The sequence below is a fragment of the Arachis ipaensis genome, chromosome B9 (assembly GCF_059453495.1).
Source record: "Arachis ipaensis isolate K30076 ecotype BB chromosome B9, ASM5945349v1, whole genome shotgun sequence".
NCBI classification, from domain to species: domain Eukaryota; kingdom Viridiplantae; phylum Streptophyta; class Magnoliopsida; order Fabales; family Fabaceae; genus Arachis; species Arachis ipaensis.
Window position 1 is genome coordinate 37,069,370 of NC_142444.1, and position 24,427 is coordinate 37,093,796.

General features: G+C 31.7%; 1 protein-coding gene across 1 annotated transcript; it reads left to right on the forward strand.

The window, feature by feature from the left end:
• Positions 1 to 388: 388 nt before the first annotated feature.
• On the forward strand, positions 389 to 1,720 carry LOC110266817 (uncharacterized). The gene is made up of 5 exons (XM_088498910.1): positions 389 to 577; positions 653 to 867; positions 961 to 1,062; positions 1,137 to 1,236; positions 1,365 to 1,720. Exons 1-4 carry the CDS (start codon positions 389 to 391, stop codon positions 1,183 to 1,185), a joined length of 555 nt encoding a protein of 184 aa, XP_088355036.1. The 3' UTR covers positions 1,186 to 1,236; positions 1,365 to 1,720.
• The last annotated feature ends 22,707 nt before the right edge of the window (positions 1,721 to 24,427 follow it).

The window sequence follows — 24,427 nt, forward strand, 5'->3', positions numbered from 1 at the left end:
TCCCTCGCATCCTCGTCTTTACGTCCCTTTCGTCCGCCCCATAGTGAACCACCACCTGCTCCACAGGCTTGCACGAATGATGTTTAAAACTCGGAGCCAAACACCGAAGACTTAGACCCAGAGGCAGATGAGGTAGATTCTTTTGAGCAAAATGTTGACAACCTGTTTGCTGCATCGGAGGCTTAGAAGCGCAAGGGACATAAGACCACTGAATTTTGGAATGTTAAAATAATTCGTATACAAGAATTTATTTAATAGGATTTTTCATTCAGCTATTTTCCTATGATTTCATTGCATCTTAGCCACAATGGCTACTCACACAAAATAACTATGATTTACAGAATTCGATGGCACAATCAAATAGGTCAACTTGAGTGTGAAGGAAGCTATGAAGCCACCTAACGGAAGAAAGATCATACTCAGGATCAATAGTAAACTACAACCAGTTGGGGATAAAACTGGTATACTGAGCAGCGTTCTCGGACTGCTAGGATCTGACTACACTAAATTTCTAATCTGCGAGAAGGACTGGAGAAAGGTTCGCACCAAGGACAAGGTTTATAATGAATGTGTAAAGGTAAAAATCTATATTTTTGTACCATTCCGGACTCATAATTTGAACCCTACTAACAATTTAATTTTACTTTTGCAGGAAATGTTCCATTTTGATGAAAATAGTGGAGGAATTACCAAGTTTATAATTTTAAAAATACCAAGAAGGGCTTGGAAGGAAACGATGGACAAGTTATACCATGACTGTTATGACTCAGAACGGACTTTTGAAGAAAATATTAAACACCGCCCACCGGAATCATTGCAGACCATTGGAGATGGTACCTCGATTATCGCAATAGTAAAGAGACAAAGGTAATATATTTTTATTTCATAACATAAAAATTATATTTATGTAACATTGAGTTAGTCAGTTACTAGTGTCTAGTAACTCCAATGCTTTTGAAGGCATGACAGGAGAAGTGTAAGAAAAATGCTGAGAATCGATCAAAGTAGCTTTACATCCACACTGGCGGGTCGAAAACCTTGGCAAGGCTTGAAAAAGAAGAGGTAATCTATTTTTGAGAATGTTTTTGAACCATCTCTTCTTCTATATATTCACTTTGTCATCATTATTGTTACAGTCGGAACGACAAGGGAGGAGAGTTGGTAGACGAGAATTGTTTCTCTTAACGCACAAAAGACCTAATGGCTCCTACATCCATGATGCAGCTCGGACTATTGGTATAAGTAATGTGTTGAGAATCGCAAAGTAGTTTCTCGTAGTTTTTTATTTTTTAAAATTGTATTGGAAGTCTATGTGGTTAGTAACTGGCTAATAAATGCTTATGTTTGCTTATCTATGTGTGTAGGAAGGAATTGAGGCTATTGAACAACGTGATAAATCCTCTAAACTGTTGTCTCAGAATGATTCGCTTGCTCAAGCTCTCGCAAAGGAACACTCGGGTAGAGTGCGTGGCATGGGTTAGGGACCGACTTCTAGTCAAGTCTTTGGTATGAAATCCCATCAGCCGAGCAATGGAGCTCAAAGGGAGGAGACCCAAAGGGGGCTACTTCAAGTACAAGCAGAGATGGAGGCTGAGAAATTATAAAGGAAGGCAGTAGAGGATGAAGTAGCAACCGAAAAAATAAAAAGACAGGCAATGGAGGATGAAGTAGCAGCAGGAAGATAAGGATGCAGGGAATGGAGAGTGCTCTGATATGTCTTCTTCAAGGGCAAGGTGGAAAGCTGCCATCAGAAGTTGCCGCATGGATGAATTCGTTAGAGGGACAGATTAGAAAGTAGATCTTAGGATTGTAGAAGTTTTTTTTTTAAATATACACTTTTTTGGTGTTGACTATGTAACTCTTAGTAAGAAGTACACTTTATTGATATTTGGATAAGTATATGATTTTATTAATAGTTTTGCTAATGCCGTTTACCAATGAATTTAATTTTTCGAAGGTATAATATAATTTACCCTATTAATATTAAGAAATGTTCCAAAAATAACAAAAAAAAAGACAAAAAGAAAAACCTAGTACATTCAAATTAAAAAGAGCGTTGATTGCTAGTGTACAATATAATATTTTTGCGGCCATTTAATCGGAACATTGCGGCGGTTGTAAAATAGCCGTAAGAAATTTGAAAAAACATGATAAAGATAGCGGCGGTTTCTAACCGCTGCCAAATACATTTGAAAAATAATAGGCGTTAACTAGCAGCGGCTTCAAACCGTCCAAAAAATTGTGTCGAAATCAATGATGGACAGATAGCGGCGGTTTTAAACTGCCTCTACATCTTGCGCTGTTATTTCTTGGATTTTGTGGCGGTTGTGCCAGCGATTCATTAGAACCGCCGCAAAATTATATTACCATCCTCTAATAGGCAACGCTTGACGAACCGCTAGAATTGCGTTTCGTGGCGATTTAAAACCGCCGCATATCCCTATATGAACCACCGCAATTTCATGCTTCTGTTGTAGTGAATTACCTAGAGAGTAAAAAGCAAAAAGAGACAAAATTTGATGTTACAGTTCATACTGTTATATCTTGTGCAACAAAATCATCAATAGAAGCTCAATTTTAGTATGTGTATACTCATGAGATGTTTAGGAAAGTTCAAGAACAATTTAGAGTAAAGGTGAATTGTATCACAAGATCAACGAAGTTTGCTCTAAATTTACAGCATATGAAATTGTAGAACAAGTTTCAAACTCAACATTCAATAAATTTGTAGTTACATATGACGCGATATCACGTGAAGTAAAATGTTAGTGCTTATTATTTAAGTCAAGACGTATATTGGGTTGTTATTCTTTGAGTGTGTTAAGCTTTGAGTGAGTAGATAAAGTGGCATCGAAACATTATAATATGAATATAAAGAGGAGGCACACACATATCAAGAGCAGCCATGATAATCCTATATTGGAGCCAAAAAGTAGGAGATTTGATGACTTGGTATTTCTCTCACATAATATTTAGGAATTTGCATTAGAATCTGAGGAGTTGATTGTGATTCTACACCGTACTTATGATAATATGATGATTGAAATGCAAGAATATAAAGTCAAAATTAAAGAAAAATATTTGTTATCGCATGAAGATGCTTTCTTGGATGATATTAATGACTTTCAAAGCTCACCACATCTGAAAACAAGAGGACATCCCAAAAATAGATTGAGATAAAATGCTAAAAAATAAATTGCAAATGCATCAACGAAAAAGAAAAAGAAAGCTCTAAGTGAGATAAAATTGTTATGCTTCGATTAGGTAAAATTGTGTTTGTGCATGTTAATACTTGTGCTAATATATTATTTATTTTTTGCAATTGAACCTTTTAGATAGTGGATCAATGATGCAGTCAAATTCTAGCCTTTATCATGGACAAATTATGAATTATCAATTTAGATATTCAAGGCAACAAGATAGCTTTTTTGGTATTTAGTTGAATGGATTTTGGTATTAAAAACGAGAATTTTGGTGTTATTCATGTAATGTTTTTTTATTTTTTGTAATGAAAAAGATGTGTACTTTCTGAATTGTGTTGTGTTGTTCCATTTACGGTGCTAGGTTGTATTATTTTAAGTGCTATGGTGTTCATTCAATGGTCACTTTTGGTTTTTCAAATTATTTTTGCAATTGTGTCATGGTAAATAGTTTTCGATGTCAATCTGAACAAATTTTGATGCTGCTATTGTTTCTTCAATATATTCAACATAATAAGTATGAACCTAGATTCATTCAAATTGATAGGATTGCAATACAGTATAAACCTGTTCATTAAAGTTTAATATGGCAAAAGAATTTATCAAAAGGTTTGGAATCAATATTCATAAAGAAGTAAAAGATGTGTTTGTTTTAACTAAACAATACAAATTCAATACTCAACCAAGTGTAGAAATTCTTAATAATTTACAATATTCAACCTATTTACTTTCTATATCTTCCAACGAAAACCTACAAAAAGGACTTGATAGTGCAACAGATAGCTTGAGAGTCTTATGCCTTCAAATTCCACAATGGCTTTATCTCTCAATTTATTTGTTTCGTCAAAGAGAACCATTGAAGTATATTCTTGTTTGAAACTATGATGCATGGACACTGACACAGACACGAGACACAACACGACACGGGACATGCCGACACGTAAATTTTAAAATTTTATAAGACACGGGGACACGCATACATATAAAATATAAAGTATTTTTAAATAAATCGTAATGATATTTTATTGATATTAAAATATAAATTAATTTTTTAATTATTTTTAATGTCTTATTTTAATTATATTAAGTATTTAAAATATTTTTTGTTTTAATAAATAATAATATATACTATATCTAAATTTATTTCAAGAATATATGTTAAGAATAAAACTGGACACGCTAACACGTGATTGTATTTAGGTGTGTCCAAGCGTATCCGAAGAAAATTTATTTATTTTTTATTAAGACACGGTTTGACACAGTAGACATGCGTGTCGGACGAGTGTCGGTGAGTGTCGTATTCGAAATGTGTCTGACACGTGAACACTGCAACTCAACGAAGTGTCCATACTATATAGGTTTGAAATGATCAACTTCTTCCAATAATTGAAAGAAATTTATTAATCTGTGTTAATTTAGAAGTAGAGAATCAACTATGTTTAATGATACCTACTTATTTCTAATTCTTTCATGTGTATTTTCCTCTTTTGATCTTTTAGAGATCAATCCTCTCCAACCATTTCATGACATATATTCCGTAATCCCAATTAATAAACAAAAATAAAATAACACAGTAAAATATATTTAATAGGATAGTAACATAAAAGCACTATAAAATATATTAAATAACACTACAATAACAAAGAATAATAGAAAGATCGATATTTTATTTACTGACCACCACTGATTGAAATATATAGTGCTTCAATGCCCTCTTCATTGTCTAGCAAAGGTTTTGCTCTAGCATACACCATCATTTGGGATTCATCAAGCTCTAAAAAATACAAAAAGCCAAATATAAGAAGCACTACATAACTCATAAGTGCACTGAAATTACTTATTGATAACGACACAAAAAGTCAGTTCAAAACAAGCACACAAACAAGAGTCAATCATGTACAAAAATACATCCAAATCAATTTTGGATCAGAAAAAGTGATCAATATGTGTTAAATGACACCAAAAGCACTACAACAACATTCTATTATCTAATTACACCAAATCCAGGACAATGACACTAAGTACACATCATTTCACACAGAATTGTATCAAAATTACTTAATGATTGTGACACATAAACTCAGTTCAAAACAAGCATACAAACAAAAAAATTTATAAAGAAAACGGAAATATGTATTACGTAAACAACTTATAACAAATTTATTAAGTTTTGTTCTTTCAGCAAAGGGAGATTCTTTATGAACGGGGTCAAGCACATGAAAGATTTTCTTTTAAACATCCGTAATCCACAGCCACCAATGGCTTCCATGGTAAATTAGGGAAAATATCTTAAGTTTAGGCAAATAACACAATATTTTAGTCTAAATGACACCAAATGAAAGAATTATTTAAGATGTTTTAGAAATAAAAACCTTACAAATTGACGGGATGCTAGCTTTTTCTTGTCCAGAAAAGGTAGGTACTCTTTAAATTCATTAATATGGAAGTCCTTCTTAGTTATTGCATCAATGTAGTTGTGGTCATGCCTCATCAACATGCTATTCTGCAAAATTTGAATAGCAATGAAATAACCATCTTTAACATACAATATATTTTCAAAAAGTACCAAAATTAAGGTTAAAGTTTAATAGTAGTAGAGCTTACCACAATATCCGATGGGATGCAGTATATTAGTTCTTCAAATCTTTTACATTTCTTATTGTTGAGAAGTAGACACACTGCGGAGTCCACCTATGAAAACAAAGACTACAAATTTATTACATATATGACACAATAACTCATAAGAAAAATCATTAATGTTATAGCAGAAGAATTTACCATATTTTCTACAAATTCTCCCTGCAATTGAGCTTCATGGTCCAACTTGAATATGATTTTCCACTCATTGTTCATCCCATCTTTGAAAGTCTTGGTATATGTGACCCAGTGATAGCATTTTTCCTTAAGCTCATCTATTATTTTTTTTTCTTTTACTGGAGTCTTGAACTTATCAAGGAAGTTTAGACTTGGCTACACATCTTCTTCTTTTCTTTATGGACTTGTCTCCATAGCATATTCCAATCCTACTACAACCCCAACATCCATCCCCTTAACCAAATTTTCTAACTCTTCAACTAACAATGGGCTTTTTTGGGTTCCAATTTTTGGTGATTTTCCCATGTTGGCGGCCGGTAGTTCATCCTCTTGGGTAAGTATAGGTTTAGTGCTTGATTAACTTATGCCAATGTTGAATAATAGTACACCAAAGTCATAATCTAATGCAGCATTAGCAACTATCAATAATCCAGCTTTCAAATCTTAACCCTGTGGAGGAATGCAAGATGCACACAAAATTGTGTAAGAAAGTATTGAAAAGAATTATGATATAGCATCAAAACTATTAATAAAATTTAATTAGAATGTATGTATTAAAAGGAACTTCTTGCTGATATTTCTTTGGGAGAGGTTCTTCAGGGGCTTGTTGTTGAGGTAGTAGAAGGCCGCAGGATGATAGAGAAGTGTTTCAAAAAGCACCAAAAAGCATTATAATATAGCATCAAAACTATTGAAAAAGGAATTTAAGTAGAACTTCTGCATTAATTGGTTCTTCTTGCAAACATTTCTTTGGGAGAGGTTCCTCAGGAGCTTCTTGTCGAGGTTATAGAGAGTTATAGGATGACAAAGAAAAGTGTTTCAGAAAGAACTGAAAAGCATTATAATATAGCACTGAAACTATTAAAAAAATAATTTAAGTAGAACTTACGCATTAATATATTCTTCTTGTAGACATTCCTTTGTGGGAGAATTCTCAGAAGGTTGTTGTTGAGTTTGTAGAGGACTGGAGGTAGAGATTTCTACTAGTATTTTCTGTTTTTGGTGATAATTTGGAGGAGCAATTGCTTGAAGTGTCACTCTAATGATGGTAAACAATAAAGAACTTAATATGCAGTAAACATTTAGGTGTGATACTAAACAAATTTCGGTGTCCATCATTAACTCAATAACACTAAATGAAATGTACACATTGATTAGAATAGGAAAGTAAATTGGGAAACTCACATATTCAGGGGTTCACGCTGACTTTGTTTTTGAAGCACAAGCATTTGTTCTTTGGGATCAGTCTCACTCCTGAGATTAATAGTTAGGATATTCATACTAAATAAAATTTAGTGTCAATTACTTGAAACAAATAAGCAAGACTTAAGTTGAAAATATCATTAAGTCAATAAAATTGAACGAAATATAAAAACTCATTCTTAATTAAATTGAATACTTTACTCACTTGTCAGATTTTGGTGCATCTTCCATCCTTGCTTGCAATTGAAGTTCTTTCTCCATTCTTGCATCTTCTTGAACTTTGCACTTGAAAATCACTGAAATTATGTCAATACAACACCACAAGTATTGAACAAAAACACAATTTTTGTTGTATGAAAACTTACGTGGTTGCAGACCATAAACTTTTTTTCTTTTTTTTCGTGCATTTTTTTCTTGAAAAACATCTAACAAGGATTTGTTGTATTTTTGTTGTAAGAAAAAGTATGACATTAAAATTACCAACTAAGATATTCTTATTAAAAGCACATAAGCTACATTTATGGTAGCACAAGAAATAAAGAAATGGTAAGAGAAATTACATGGGACCACTTGGTGCATTTATAGACCATTGAATGCTTGATTGTATTTGAGACACAGGATTATTTTTATTTGACAAATTTACATGTGGCATTCTAAGAAAAAAATAAACATTATTTAGTAAAACCAGAGAAATTACATCAACTTTTAAGAAATTTTAACAAAGAAAGAAAAAGAAAATAATATAAGCTATTGAATTTTACGTTTGTGAAGAGTATTTTTTATTTCATTAAATAAAATAAATGTAATATTTACCAAAATAAATATTTTTACGATTATTTACCGATTTAAATTCCCTTGCCATATCTCGTTTACACTGTAAACGAGATGATTTTTCACGTATCTCGTTTACAATGTAAACGAGATATGGCAAGTCAGGCTGACACGTGTATATCTCGTTTACACTATAAACAAGATGATTTTTCACGTACACGAGATGACGTTTTCACGTATCTCGTTTACAGTGTAAATGAGATATGGCAAGTCAGGCTAACAAGTGTATATCTCGTTTACACTGTAAACGAGATATGTGAAAACGTCATCTCGTTTACACTATAAACGATATATATATAAGACAAATATTTCGCATCTATAAAAGGATGTGTAACCGTTGGTATTCTTCAGACACATTTCATATCCTCTCTCTGTCTCCTTTTTCTCTCAAAAACAAATCTGAATGGCCAGTAACAATCCATTCATAGTTGTTCTTCTTTATCCGAATTGTCGTATGAGAAATGGTGACAACGGGGTGACGTTTAAGTGTCAGGATCCGATATTGTTTCGCACTCAGCGTGTGGAGACGTTGTCGGTTTTGAAGAGTTTGATATTGAGCAAGCTCGATGAGACACAAGCAAGGGAAATCGGAAGGGTTGCGTATAGGTTGCTGGCACCCATAGGAAATTGAGTCTTCTGGTTGCAACTATTCCGACTTTACGAGGATGAGCATGTGCGACTGATGTTCGACATTCATGGGAGGATCATGTGTGAAAAGGTAATGGAGCTGTCCGCCGAGGTGGGTCACACTGGTAGTGGGGGTTCCGTACACGAAACCTATGTGCAGGACGACCAACCTCTCACACCACCGCCCACTCATGTTGCGATTCCAGAGCATGAAGGAAGAGTCGGACGAGGATTACATGACAGACAATGCGAACAATGAGTCTTCTGAAAGTGGCGATGAGGATGAGTTTGTGCCAGAGACACCTGCAGGGGCTGTGCCGCGCCATGTGCTGCCTCTACCTCACCCAATTCCGGTGCTATCAGCTGTGCCAAGTCACTATCAACGGTAGCCAACGAAGGTGCACCAGATTGTTGGACTTGTCGTTCATCAGATACCCTCCGATCAGTAACATGATATAACACCTGGTGTATTGTTGAAGGGTCTCGGGATCGTCTATCTTGGGCATCTGGTAGACACGATCCCGTAGCCACACAAGCTTCAACGTGAAGGACTCCTTCCTCTGCGTCACCTGCTGTGCTGCCACGTGAGGCCTGGCGCCGAAGAGCTGCTCCATCAACGCCCACGTCTCCGTATGGTACCACCTACCAAAGTCACGGAGGCACCACCCGACGGGGTTACCGTGTGTGCGTAAGCCTAGGTGGTACGCCCGTCCTGCAGGGTGATAGTGACCTCACCCCACGGGAGATGAAACGTGTGCGTCTCTAGACGCTATCGCTCCACCAGTGCCGAAATCAGGAAATTGTCAAAAGTAAAATCCCTGAGGGAAACGGTGTTGCCGAATCCGGCCTCAACCAGATACGGGACGATCGCGTCCAGTGGAGGTAAAGTATCGCTCACTCGCTGGGGTAGTAGGAAGCGAGGCCTCTGAAGAATGAAAAACAAAAATATTTTAGCCTTAAGAATACAATATTTCAACTTTCTATCCTACACATGTCTCTACATTACATATTCGATAACAGGCAAATCCTAATTACAGTGTTATAAATACTAACAACATAGCACATGAATAATAGAGTTCCAAATTAATAATAATTATGTCATACCAACCTAGCACAAGTGGATAGAGTTTTAAATTAAGCCTACAGATCTAACTCCTAACTCATATACCAACGTTCTAGATCTTCATGACTACCCTAATAATGGCAACATCATTAAATTTAACAACTATAACAAAACTAACCTCGAAGTCGGCTGCCCCGGTGTAATGTGTCATCTCGTTCAGCCTGTTGATGTCCCCGTCATTCTCCGCTTGGCATGCCATCACCGCTTCGGTCAAAGGTATAGTTAGAAATGGTTAACAGATGGAGAAAGAAGTTGACAAAGTCAAACTGAGGCTCGGAACTAAGTTGTAAACGACTTCTATATATAGGCACGTACGTGTACGTGCCATATCTCTTTTACAGTGTAAACGAGATGACATTGCGCATATCTCGTTTATAGTGTAAACAAGATATACACGTGTCATGCTGACGTGCCATATCTTATTTACAGTGTAAACAAGATATGCGCAATGTCATCTCGTTTACACTATAAATGAGATACGGCAAGGGAATTTAAATCGGTAAATTCTCGTAAAAATATTTATTTTGGTTAATATTATATTTATTTTATTTATTAAAATAAAAAATCCTTTGTGAAGATCATAGTGAGTTCTGTTGAGTCGTGAATACTTTTTGGTTCTTTAGCCTGAACAACCTATCTTTTTTCGATGTTGTTGTCTTTTTTGGAACATCTTTTCTTTTGGCTTGCATCCTGGAAAAAGCACAGAATTATCAAGCAAATAAACACAATAAATATTGACAAATGACACTGACAAGTAAAACATACTCTTCTGCAGGCTTATCATTTTTTTCTTCAACCTCTTTTTGGTTGTTTTATTTTTTAGATTTCTCCTGGATTTTTTTGCTTCTGACAATACATACAAAAATTTTGATGAAAAAGAAGAATATATTTTTACAATAATAGTTTTTGAATCTTACTCAGTGTCAGAGTCAGTCTCTTTTTCTGAAGATGAATTCACTATAACATGTTTTCTCTTTTTGACTTTCATCTTGAAAAAATACAAACACATGAGGCAAATAAATACAATAAATATTTATAAATGACATTGAAAAGTATCATTTACTGTTCTGCAGACTTATCATGTTTTTTCTTCATCATTCTTTTTGGTTATTTTCTTCTCTTTACGTTCTGCTATATTTCTTCTCTAACAATGCATAGAAAAAATTTTGATAAAAAAATATAATATATTTTTAAATGAATAGATAGTTCCTCATAGTTCATAGTTAGAATCATACTCATAGTGAGAATTAGTTTCTCTTTTTGAAGATGAATCCAATATAACATGTTTCTTCTTTTCTTGCTTCTTTTTTTTTTTCTTTTTTTACCCTTATTTTCTTTTTTTTCTTCTTGCCTCAATTATTATCTTTTTATGAGGCCCTAAAATAGAAACTTATTTAAATAGCACAATATCTTACAAATAATGACATCAAAATTTTAAGGATTTCTTTATGTTATAATTTCATCATTTGCCTCACGTTCAATCCTGATAACTAGCCTCTCCCTTGTCTAATGCGCTACTCACGGTGGGCCGGGTGTGCTATCCGCTGGTGTATCAATGAATTCGGATTCCTGAAAATATATAATCATCAATGCGAAAAGAGACTCATCAACTACATATTTGTTCTCATTCTTGTGACCTTTGATTCCTTTAATGAGGAAGTTGAACACATGAATAGCCCAATTCCATTCTTGTATGATATCAACATGAAGAATTGTCGGCATGTGAACTGAAAAAACTTTACTTATTGTTGTTGGCAATAAGAAGCATTTTCTGGATGAAGAGAACAAATGTTATTTTAAATTTTAACTGATTTTCATCTCCTTCCACACTCATTTATAGAAAAGATTTTGTCAAAACAAAAAAGAACTTTCGAAACTTTCAACAACCTCCTTTTGCTCCTTATTAATATCCTTATAGATAATTTTTTTCGAAAAAATCCCTTACAATACCACTGAAATAGGTTAAGAACAACAAAGTAACGTAAAAATAACACTAAAATTTGATTGATAAAATATACCAGAAAAAATTTTACCTGTTCTATTTAAACCAAGGGAATCCCTTATCTTTGTAGGGGTGATCTTGATTTCCCCATAGCGTGTGTCCAGGAAGCTTTTATATAAATCAAAGGAATGAACTAGTTCCCTTAAAGGATTGTGTGTGACATTTAAGCTTGAAATATGTCTTAGAGCACCAAATCCGATTTCCTTTACAAGAGCTTTCTTCTCATTACTCATTTTACTGAATATTTCATATATTTTTCTTGTAGAACATCTTAAATAAGGAGTTTTCCACAAAGAATTAAAAATTGTGTTATATGATATATTTATAATATAAAAATAGAGTTAATTTAATGTATATATGCTTATATCATATGCTGGTGCCTCCTTTTTAGAGATGCTCTTCTCAGCACCTTTATTTATTGTCATTTTAGTTGAAAGGAATAAAAAATTTGGTTAATAGTTAACAGCACTGCATTTAACTCAGAATTGCACCGAAATTACTTAATGATTGTGACACATAAACTCAGTTCAAAATAAACACACAAACAAGATTGAATCTTGCACATAAACACACGTAAATCAATTTCGGATCAGAAAAAGTGATCAATATAGGTTAAATGACACCAGAAGTACTACAACAATATTCTATGACCTAATTACACTAAATCCAGGACAACGACACTAAGTGCATCTCAATTCACACAGAATTGCACTAAAATTATCTAATGATTGTAACACAAACACAATTCAAGACAAACACACAAACAAGACTCAATCATGAACAAAAATAAATTCAAATCAATTTTGGATTAGAAAAAGTTATCAATAGGGGTTAAATGACACTAGAAATACTACAACAATATTTTATGACCTAATTATACCAAATAAGGACAACAACACTAAGTGCACCTCATTTCACACAAAATTGGACCGAAATTACTTAATGATTGCGACACACAAACTCATTTCAAAATAAGCACACAAACAATATTCAATCATGAACAAAAATACATCCAAATCAATTTTGTGTAAGAAAAAGTGATCAATATGAGTTAAATGACACTAGAAGCACTACAACAATATTCTATGACCTAATTACACCAAATCGAAGACAATGACACCAAGTACACCTTAATTAACACAGAGTTGCACCAAAATTAATTAATGATTATGACACACAAAGTCAGTTCAAAACAAACCCGCAAACAAGACTCAATGATGCACAAAAACACATGAAAATTAATTTTATATCCAGAAAAGTCATCAATATGAGATAGATAATACTGGACTAGTACAGTTATTACAAAATCTACACTATAAAGAGAACTACTGTTTATAATTTCTACTTTATTGTGACAACACAAACTCAATCTACTAAATGCATATAAATATAGCTATCTAGTGTTTCGTTAGAGAAAATGTGAAAGAGAAAATTGAACAAAAATAAGCAATTATTTTTTGAATATCTTCAATAATCTTTCGTCTTTTTTTGGCATTTCTTGTTGAAGATTTTAAAGGTAACATCAAGATTTTTCTTGTTGAGAAATCGTTTGGTATTTGAAAGGTTAAGAAGGGTTTGAGAGATATTTAGTTTGGATAAAATTCTTGAAGGATGGAGAAATCTGAGTTTTAGGGGAGGTTCTGCTAAAAGTTTTATAAGCGTTCAATTGAAATTGAATAACAAGAATGATAAATATTCGTGTTGCCTTAATAAAAATCTAAGGCTGGCTAATTAATTAATTTTGATTAAGGAATTATTTGGGGCACTTTAGCTAATTTAAAGTAATGAAAGTTGATTGGTGAATTAACTTATTTGATCTGATCAACTATGAAAAGAATAAATAAATAATTAAAATTAACTTGAAAAAGGTTTAACTAATTAAATATTTAAAAGTTCATTATTTATCAATTGAAGGGTTTGAAAATAGAAAGTATGAGTTTGAGGTTTTAATAGAATTGAATATAAGAGTTAAGGAAAAAAGAGATATTTTAAAGAATATGATAACAAAGTTATGATTTTCAAGAATTATGAGATAAGTGCTCAGTACCTTTAGCTATATTCTAAATTAAACTTAAGGATCACAAAAGTTCGGGTTGTTAGCCCTTAAGTGAATAATTGAATAATGATTTTATGAGATTTAATAAGGAAGATATGATGTGTTTGAAAGCAATTTTAAACAAATGCAGTATGATGTATGCCTGTCCTATTAGACGTGAGTTCACATATCGGTTAAAGTGCTAGACCCGACACATTCAATAGCTAACCCGAACATTGTCTTTCTGTTGTACTTCCCCAATAGGAACATAAAGAAGGGAATCCTCAATCTTCCACCATCTCACTCTAACCATCACTATCTGGGATATAGTGTCAACAACACTCTTGGAATATAGTGTCCGCCAGACTCTTGGGATATAGTGCTTGTCACACTTCACAATCAGAGAGAGACTATGGTGCAATAATAGAAAATCCTCAATCTAACTCATTCACACCACCACTATCTGGGATATAGTGTCCACCACGCTCTTAGGATATAGTATCTGACACACTCTTCTCTCATACTCTTGGGATATAGTGCCCGCCACACTTTACAATTAGAAATTGAATCAAAGGAAATCCTTAACCTGCTATCTAATTTTTTAATGTAATAAGAGAGAATCCTCAACCCCGCTTGTCCATCGCAACAAGAGAGGAAATCCTTCATCCTCAACTTGCCTATTCGTGAGCGAGACAAAGCCACCGTCCTCACCGTGGGTAGGACGAACCACCATCCCCACAACATCAATAATATAAGCGGGACAAAATCCACATCCTTGCCACTCAATAATTACATCTCATCATCATAATCTTAACAAATCTCATAAGGTTCAATTCATGCTAATCCCCCCCCCCCTTTACTATTACAACACTTAATGCCATCAAATTCATCATTAATCATATTTATTACAAGAATAACTATCCTCGACCGTGAGCTGTATAAAACCACCATCCTCACCGTGGACGGGACAAAACCACGATCCCCACAAAATAACAATGCACTGAGCAAGCGGTACATTACCATCATCCTTGCCAGACAAGTAATTAATATCACATTTACAGTCAATTTATAATCTTTTCAACTAATTTCGGAGAATATAACCCATCATAACCCGATTCCTTTGTTAAAGTAATCAACCTGCTCAATTCGTGAGCAGGACTATACCATCATTCTCACTGTGGGTGAGATGAACCACCATCCTTACAATATTTAGAACATTTCGACTATTTTACAAGTGTTATAGGGGAGTAACCCAATTTAAGTTCATTAATTCCATCCCTAATAATTTCAAGGTCAAAAATACGATTTTCAGAGTTTATAACGAGGTTATAGGGGGTTACAAGCTCGACGGAACGACTTAACAGTTCAAAAACAGCACTTTTGAAAAATCATTGCACTTTTGTGCGTAAGCACGATTGTGCTAATTTTTCAAAAGTGCAATAATTTATTGGCTAGATTATTAATTCTTGATCTGTCGGGTTAAAATATACTGTAAAAAATAAAAAAAAAAACTGTGAATATTTGTAAAAATATATATACATGTGATGCACAAATAAAGATTTAAATCTAAATTTTTATTTTTTACACAAATACTTAGAATCATCAAATTAGCTAGTAATTTAATTTACTAATCATGGATGAATAATATTTGATATTATAAAATGTAAAAAGACTAACTGTTATGTTTGAGTGAAAATAAATTTAAGTATTTTTCTTTGACCAAAGGCACTTTTGGCCTTTTGTGATTTTGTTTATTCATATTAATTATAAATCTGTGTTTTTGTGCTACCCAGTATATCGTTAAATTGGATGTTTGGGATATATGTTTACTAAATAAACGTTGTGTTCTATTAGTAATATAAAATTATAAATCAAATCGCATTTAATGCATTAAAACAAAGATGAAAATGAATTCAATGCAATTTAATATTATCCCACTTTTAAATTATTTATTTATTTTATTTTGGAATTGATTAAAAGTTGATGTATTTAAAAAAAATTGTGTCTAAATACATCAACTTTTCAATAAATAAAAAATGTCAAAGAGATAGTTAAAGCATCATTATAATTCACGAGCAAAATGTTAACTACTATCCCAATTCGTGCATCTCTCTTTCTCCTTCTCATGCTTCATCTCATGGTGTGTTTCTACTCAATATTTGGTAGAATTCTATCTTTTAATAATAACAACAATAACATTATGATTCTATCAAATTCTTCATCATCACCCTCAAACATCTCCGATTTTCTCAACATAGTTGCAATTTCCATTGTTAATGACTTGCCTCCACAATCAGGAAGCTTGGTCTTCTCTGCCATTGACTGGTCATCTCAGGTCAGCTTGGAACCAGGCAAGCCTTATGTTCAAGTGACTAATACTGAAGTTAAATTTGGTTATCTTAAGTGGGATGCTGTAAAGGCAAAGTGTTGTAGTATAGCCAGGTATGATCCTAAGGTAGATGCTGGCCATCCAGATGTATTTTGGTCTGTGAGAAATGATGGTCCTTATCATAGTTGGGATAATCGAAATTGGAGAAAGACCACTACTTGGTTTCCATGTTTTGGTTAATTTATTATTTCATGAATAAAATAAGGTTTAATTACTCTGTTGGTCCTATAACTTCGTAAAATTTTCAATTAGATTTCTATACTTATTTTTTTTAATTGGGTCTTTCTATTAAATTTTTTTTCAATTAAGTCCCTTTTAGTAGTAATTAGCTTAATTTTATAGGGACCTAACTGAAAAAAAGGAATTGGTATAGGGACCTAAATAAAAGGAAAAAAAGTGTAGGAACCCAATTAAAAAAAAATTTGGCGCAAAGACTCAATTAAAAGAAAAAAAAGTATAGGAACTTAATTGAAAATTTCGCGAAACTATAGAGACCAATAGAGTAATTAAACCATAAAATAAAGGGTTTTGCAAACCAGGGTTCGGATATTGGTTAATGAGTATTAATTAACTACATCTATTAACTATTAAAATTGTTTATGTTATTTGGAAATTAGTCGGATAAAGGCGCTTAAAACAGTTTTTTTTAATATTTTTTAGTAATTAAAATTTAACACATATAATCAATTCAATCGTGTTATTTTTGTCAAAATTAAATCAGACAAATTAATTTGACCGAAAAATAGTAAATTAAATTTTGAATCGATCTAAATTAATATTATTTTTTTTATAGAAAATAACTACAATATCCTTATTATAGAAAATAACTACAATACTTTTATTATAGAAAATGACTAAAATAATTTTATTATATATATTAATTTTAAAAATTCTAAATTGTAATCCTATGATGGAAAAATAAATGGCTAGAATTTAGAATTCTCAAAATATATATATAATAGGAGTATTTTAGTCATTTTTTTATAATAAGAATATTGTAGTCATTTTTTATAAAAAAAAATAATATTAATTTTGACCAGTTCAAAATTTGATTCATCATTTTTTGGTAAAATTAATTTGTCTAACCTAATTTTGATAAAAATAATACCGTTTAATCGATTATCTGTATTAAATTTTAATTACTAAAAAATATCTTTATAAAAAAATATTTTAGACATCTTTATCTAAATGATTCTCGTGTTATTGAACATATGTTTAATCCACTTAATAAGGTTGCTATCTCTATTTTTTAATCCTTTAAACTCCAAAAACCATTATTAAAAAAATCTCATCAGAATTGTTGGTGCCCAGTTTCGATCTTGTTGTTTTTTATATATTTTTTAAATTTATTTACAATAATAATATTATATATTGGAATTTGTTATATGCAACAGATATAAAATAGGTTTAATTATTCTGTTAGTCCCTATAGTTTCGCGAAATTTTCAATTAGGTCCCTATACTTTTTTTCTTTTTAATTGGGTCCCTATACGTTAATTTTCTTTTTAATTTAGTCCCTACCGTAACAAAAACGTTTAAAATAACGGAATATTATGTTAAATAAACGAATATTCTCATATTTAAAAAAAAAACTAATCAAAGATACCATTATATTTTCAAAATTCCCAAAAACCCTTTTATTATTTTGTCCCACTCCCACACTCACCCCGTCCTAACCCAATAGCACTAACTTCTTGAGCTCCCGCTGGATCCACCATAAGGTCCCCTCTTGCGGCATCTCCTCTGCTCGGCGTCCCTCCTATGCTCGTCACCACTAGAAGAAGGCCATTCATCCACTACCAGCAACAGTCGACGGAAAAAAGATGAATCAAGGTTGGAAGTGTTGGCGACAAATCTTGGAGCTTCGATGCTGTAACAAAAATCACTTGAGCTGTGGTTCTTTCTCCTTCAAATATCTCAGCATTCCGAACTCTCCACAAGACCCACACAGCGTTGCAATCAACGTCAGCTTTCTCTCTCCTTCTTGCCCCAAACCCATCAATGCGCACACCGCCAGCCATAGATCGGCAAAATTTTCAAATTGCTGCTGCTAGTTAATGGAGTCGAAGCCTGATTCAGCAGGGCCGCAATTAAGCAAATAGTTTCCGAAGAAGTTCTGCATCTTGTTAGGTAGAGGCGAAATAACCTTATTTTTCCATACTCAGAATCTATATACACTTTTTGTTTTAGAAATTTTCCTTTAGATTTGTTATCAATAATACTAAGTTGTTTTTTGATGTTGCTGCACCATTGACCTGTAATTTGGAGGTCTTAGCATGTACCCCCAAAAAAAAGCTTCATACTTGCTGATGGAAACATGCATTGGACGGATACTTTTGTTTTATCTTTTTTTTTTTTAAATTTTAATTCTAAGCTTTCATTTTGGGATTTGGACTGTGAATGCAAGCCTGAGAAATTAAGAGCTAACTAATAGTTTGAAAAAATGATAACATTTTGAGAATGGGGTCAGTCGGGATAAAGCTAAGAAAATTTTACCATTGCGGCATAGAACAGTATATTAGATTTTTCTTTTTTGTCTTTTGTGATGTTTGTTTCATCGTCATTGCAGTACTTCAATCAGATTTTGACAGTTGTGCTTGAGGTGCTGGATGATTCAGATTCCTCAATCAGAGAGCTTACTCTTTCAATACTTGTTGAAATGCTTAAAACCCAGGTTCTTACCCCCTTTTATGCACTCCACTTTGTTTCATTGTGCCCTTGCCTATATTGGTAAATGCAACCATACATATTTTTTTTATGGGCTTTTTGGAATATAATAAGAGGTTGTTATATCTTTCTGTTTATTCTTTCCAGCATTGTGATGTTCTTGTTTGTCTTCTTGTTAATTCTTCTCCTAATTTCAGCAAATTTCGTCTTGTTTTCAGGTCTCAAATGAAGCAGAGCACTGCCTGAATATTGTTTTATCCCAGCATGATCCATTCAGATGTTTAAGTGTATGTATTTCTTGAATTTTTTACTTGTTGGCTCTTCTTGCTTGTAAATGTATTTCAGATGAATGGGACTTGGGTTACTTTATTAACTTAATAATGATATCAATAATTAAAATATTTCAGTTCAGGTTATTGTCCCCTTATTGGTTACTGAGGATGAGAAAACTCTTGTTACTTGCATAAATTCCTTGACAAAGGTAATGATCAAGTTTTGCTGCAAATGATGGTTTCCTATCATTGATGTCTTAAATGAATTCTACTTTGGCATACTTATTTTTTAAAGCTTCTTTCTGCTTGGACTCTTAATAGGAGCTAGGAAGTATCCCCATCCCTATGATTTAATTTTGCTGTGAACATCGTTAGCTGTGTACATCCAGATCATTTTGTATATACAAGTTGAAACTAAGTTGTTGCAGATTGAATGGACCAAGGGTTTTGTACAGTGTGAGGATGCATTGTATTTCCTGCTCACTTTTGGTTGTCGACGGCCTGCGTCACTTGGTATCAGTTGCAATGGCAAAGATCATATCCAAGGGAGATGGAATATCTGTTTATGCTAGAGCAAGCAGCCTTTAGGGATTTCTTTCTGATGGTTCTTGTTACCATAAGGAAAATTCATTTCTTCAATATACTTGATTTTGAGTTTTTGTCAGCCAAATTTATTCTCTTGTTTGAGGAATTATATAGAACTCAATTTTTGTAAACAATTTTAGTTATTATTCTATCAATGATTCTTGTTACCATATGCCATATGCAAGTTCTTTCATTATGTTGGTCATAATAAATACTTGAGTGATGAAAATTGAATTTTATATTATACTTATTACTACTATTTCTCTGTTTCATTTTATCCATTACTTTTTTTTTTTGTATCTTCTTAAGATAAGGTATTTTGAAAGTCAAAAAAATAAAGAGACAGTATTTTTGGTACAATTTGTATATAAATAAGAAAAAAAATGATAGTGATAAAATAAAAGGGATTATAGAAATATTTTTTATGTCACAATTTGTATATAAATAAGAAAAAAAATGATAGTGATAAAATAAAAGGGATTATAGAAATATTTTTAATGTCGTATAATCATTAAATAGGGATTATAGGAATATCTTTTATTGAATATTTATAATTTTTCTAAATTTTCAATTAGGTCCCTATATTTTTTTCTTTTCAATTAGGTCCCTAGGGGTATACAAGTAATTTCACAATTCACTAACATTTTTTTAACGTTTAACGTTAACAAGGACTAAATTGAAAAAAAAATTAACGTATAGGGACCCAATTGAAAGGAAAAAAAGTATAGGGACCTAATTGAAAATTTCGCGAAACTATAGGGACCAACAGAGTAAATCATTTCAAAAATATTTAGTTGATAGTAGAATAATATTAAATCATTTCAAAAATATTTAGTATAGAAAGAGGATGGAAAAAAATAAAAACAATGTTGATATATCCAAATATTTGATACAAAATTAAAATTTTACTTATATAAATTATAAATGTTTACGTAAAAATTTCACAGCAAAAACATGATGAAACCGAAATCTCTCTTTTTTAACGAAATAAAAAGTTTCAATATCTTAAACTATGTATACAAATTTGTTATTAATTACATAAAGAATATATGAAAATTAATTTTTATAATTAGAAAAAAACATTTTAGTAATTTACAATTATATTTTTAAAAAAATAGAAAAAAACGGATGAATGCATCCCCTTTTTCGATTTATTCAGTCAAGAATCTCTCACATAATTTGCCAAAAGTTTTCTCACATTGAAACCTTAATCCTAATTCATCAAAAACGCAAAGAAAAGGTTTAAAGATTCTACTACTACGATTTATAAGTTTATGGTGAGTCTTTAGTCCTCCTTCATCTCAAAATTCGCTAAATCTTCTGCTTTTATTATTACAATCATTGTGATTGTTATTTTTGTTATATAGATATATGATTATTGCGATTTGGAAATGTATAAATAGACAAAAAAAAGTCAGATAGATTTGGATGATTTTATCCAATAATTAGCGAAAGAGGAACAACTCTATATAATAAATAGATATATGTAGTGGTGATAAAAAAAAAAGATAATGTGTGATACGACGAGAGAATATAATAAAAATAGACTTGAATACTTTTGAAAGAATAAAAAATTAAAGATTAAGATGTTGAATATAATAAAAGTTTAAAGAAAAAATATATTTTTTATCTAATAAAATTATGCATTGACATAAAAAGTATTTGAAAATTTTTTTTTATATCTGCTTCAAACTAAATAAGTTTAAGAAAATAAATAAAATTCATAACATTTATAAATAATTATATTGTAAATTTTTATCTTGATTTTGTTTCGCATACTAGTTGTTTATAAATCTTTATCTTGATTTTGTTACATATACTAACAATATAATGATTTCTTTTTATTTTTTACCTAATTTAATTCAAATTTATTTATTCTACATAATTTAAATGTTAAATAATTTTAAAAATTTTTGTTTTTGAATAACATATTATTTTAATTCTCTTAATTATTAATATAAACTTTATAATTTTTTAAAAAATATTAAAATTAATTTTTTAAAAAAATAGATATGTGTCCGAACAAGCATTATCGTGTGTATTAAGCTGCTAGCGGTTATTAATTGAAAGTATTTTATGAAAATATATAAAATTTAATTTGTTATATATTTATTAAAAAAATAAAAAAATTTACTAATAATTGATATTAATATGTGTTCTTAGAACGTATGTTAGTTAGACCTATGAAAAATTTATAACAAAATTTAACTATCCATATAGAATATATAAGAAAATGTTAGTATATTTTTACAAAATATAAATAGAGACATAAAAAAAAATGTATTCAATGCAATTAAAACAAAGATATCAATGCATTAAAACAAAGATATTAATGCACTTAAAAAAATATTAGTATATCTTCACAAACTATTAATGCATTAAAACAAAGATAAAAATGTATTTAATGCAATTTAATATTCTCTATTTTCAAATTATTTTTTTTTGGAATTTATTAAAAGTTGATGTATTTATAAAAAAATACTTTTAAATACATCAATTTTTCAATAAATAAAAAATGTTAAAGAGATGATTAATTTGAGAAAGAAAAAATATGTAATACTATGTGTTAAGTGTTGACGTTAAAATATCTCAGATTGAATATTAATGAATAATAAAATCAAAAATAATTTAACAAATTTATTAATGTGTTATCTTATGTTTACTCAAGTATATCATAAAATATCTAGGAAAAAGTACGAGAAAAGAACTAAGTTAGAAATAATTAACATTGAGATAAAACTTAAAAGATGTGAAGAGTATTAATAAAAGAGGAAAGATATAAAGATGATAGAGACAGATTTAGCCCTAAAGATTAAAGTAACTCAGAAAGGTGAGACAGGAATTGTGGGTAGAGGTCGATAAATGTGGCCGATGTTTATTGACTTGGCCTTAGGCCGAACACAGGAACGGAGACGCTCGTAAACTGTGTGCTCCCTTTTCCTTAGCTCTAGAAGTCCTATAAGTCAAAGTTCACCTACAGTAGAATAGATGTCATTTGTATACTTCAGGGTATTGTTCCTGTAGGTTAAAGTTCACCTACAGAGAGTTGTCATTCTTATAAGCCGAATCTCACTTATAGGGGTGTCATTTCTGTAGATCGAAGTTCACCTACAAAGGAGTTGCTATATTGTGTTTTGGAAAAGCCATATCCGGCTAAGAATGCTGAATTAAATCGAGAGCAGATAGAAACCGACACGTGAGCTCATGACCTGCATTAGGACCAGACATGCAACATACTTGTTTGTCGCATATTTTTCTGTTATACTTTCTGCATTTGTGTGTGTTTACTTGTTGTTTTCACTTCCTGCATTCTCTGTTTCTTTATAACTCTGTGTTTCTTGTTATTTGTTATTCTTGTATTTTATGATCAAGCATTATTGACTACAATAATACAGAAATAATGAATTTAAATAACAATCCCGATCTTACTAAGAACTCGCAAGTTCTTATCCATTTCCTTCTCCCTTCAGATGGAGCATCGGCGGCCCAGCAAGATAACTGCGCTTTAATAACGAAGTAAGCTCATATAATAAATATTAGCTAATAAATAGGGAAGCAAGTTAGTAACGCCTAACTTCTAGTGTTATCATGACATGCACTACAACAGAGTATGGAACATTTCAACGATTTTTTCCATGATTAGAAACCGCCGCAAAATCTAATATCAGTCGTTCATAAACCACCCTGATTATTGGCATGAGTAGTTGATTTTGCGACGATTTTCAGCAACTGCTAGTATAACCGTCGCTAAATCGATATTTTGTGGCACCTAATTTGGCGGCGGTGAAAACCACCGCAATATGCAAGTGTCAGGGTTTCACACATGTTTACTGGTGCATACAAACCGCCGCAAGTTTAGGATGTTTTTTTTTCAATTTTATAACGTTTACAGACTTATTTTCGGTGGTTTTAAAACCGCCGCTAATTTTAATACAAAGTTAAAAAAATTGGATTTTCCTTTAAAAATTGCATATTTTTTTTTTAAAATATTATAGATATAATTTTTTGCGTTTTTTAGATTTTTTTTTAAATTATAAATCTTAATATTTTTTATCTAAGAATCTAAACTTGTAGCAAAAACAAAAAAAATTAACTATAAAATAAAATAATATATTTACAAAAATATTAATAAAGTAAAACTCTTGCTAAAAGATGCATAGTGGAATTCAAAAAAAATGTTTGCTTCAAACCAAAATAATTCCAATCCTAATATTCTATTTTTCACTCTATCCTTCCACGAAATTCATCCCTACAACGATGTTTGGTGGCAGCTTCTCACCCTACCATTGAAATAGTTATCTCAGAGCACTCTCCATTGCTTGCCTCTTTTTCTTTTCTGATGCTACTTCATCCTCCATTGCCTTCTTTTTCAAATTCTTGGCTTCCAGCTTTGCCTGTAGTTCAAGCAGCTTCCTTTGGGTCTCCTCTATTTAGACTCCGTTTCTCGACGGATACGAATTCAGACTGAAGATTTGACTGGGAGTTGGTCTGAAACCCACGCCATGCACTCTACCCGGTTTCTCTTTTTCGAGAGCTTGAGCAAGCGAATCATTTTGAGACAACACTCTAGAAGACTCATCCTATTGCTCAATCTTCTCAATTCTTTCCTACAAATAAAATAATCAAACATAATTAATTTGTTTAGTGGTCTATCTCATGTCAAGAACATGCCAAACAAG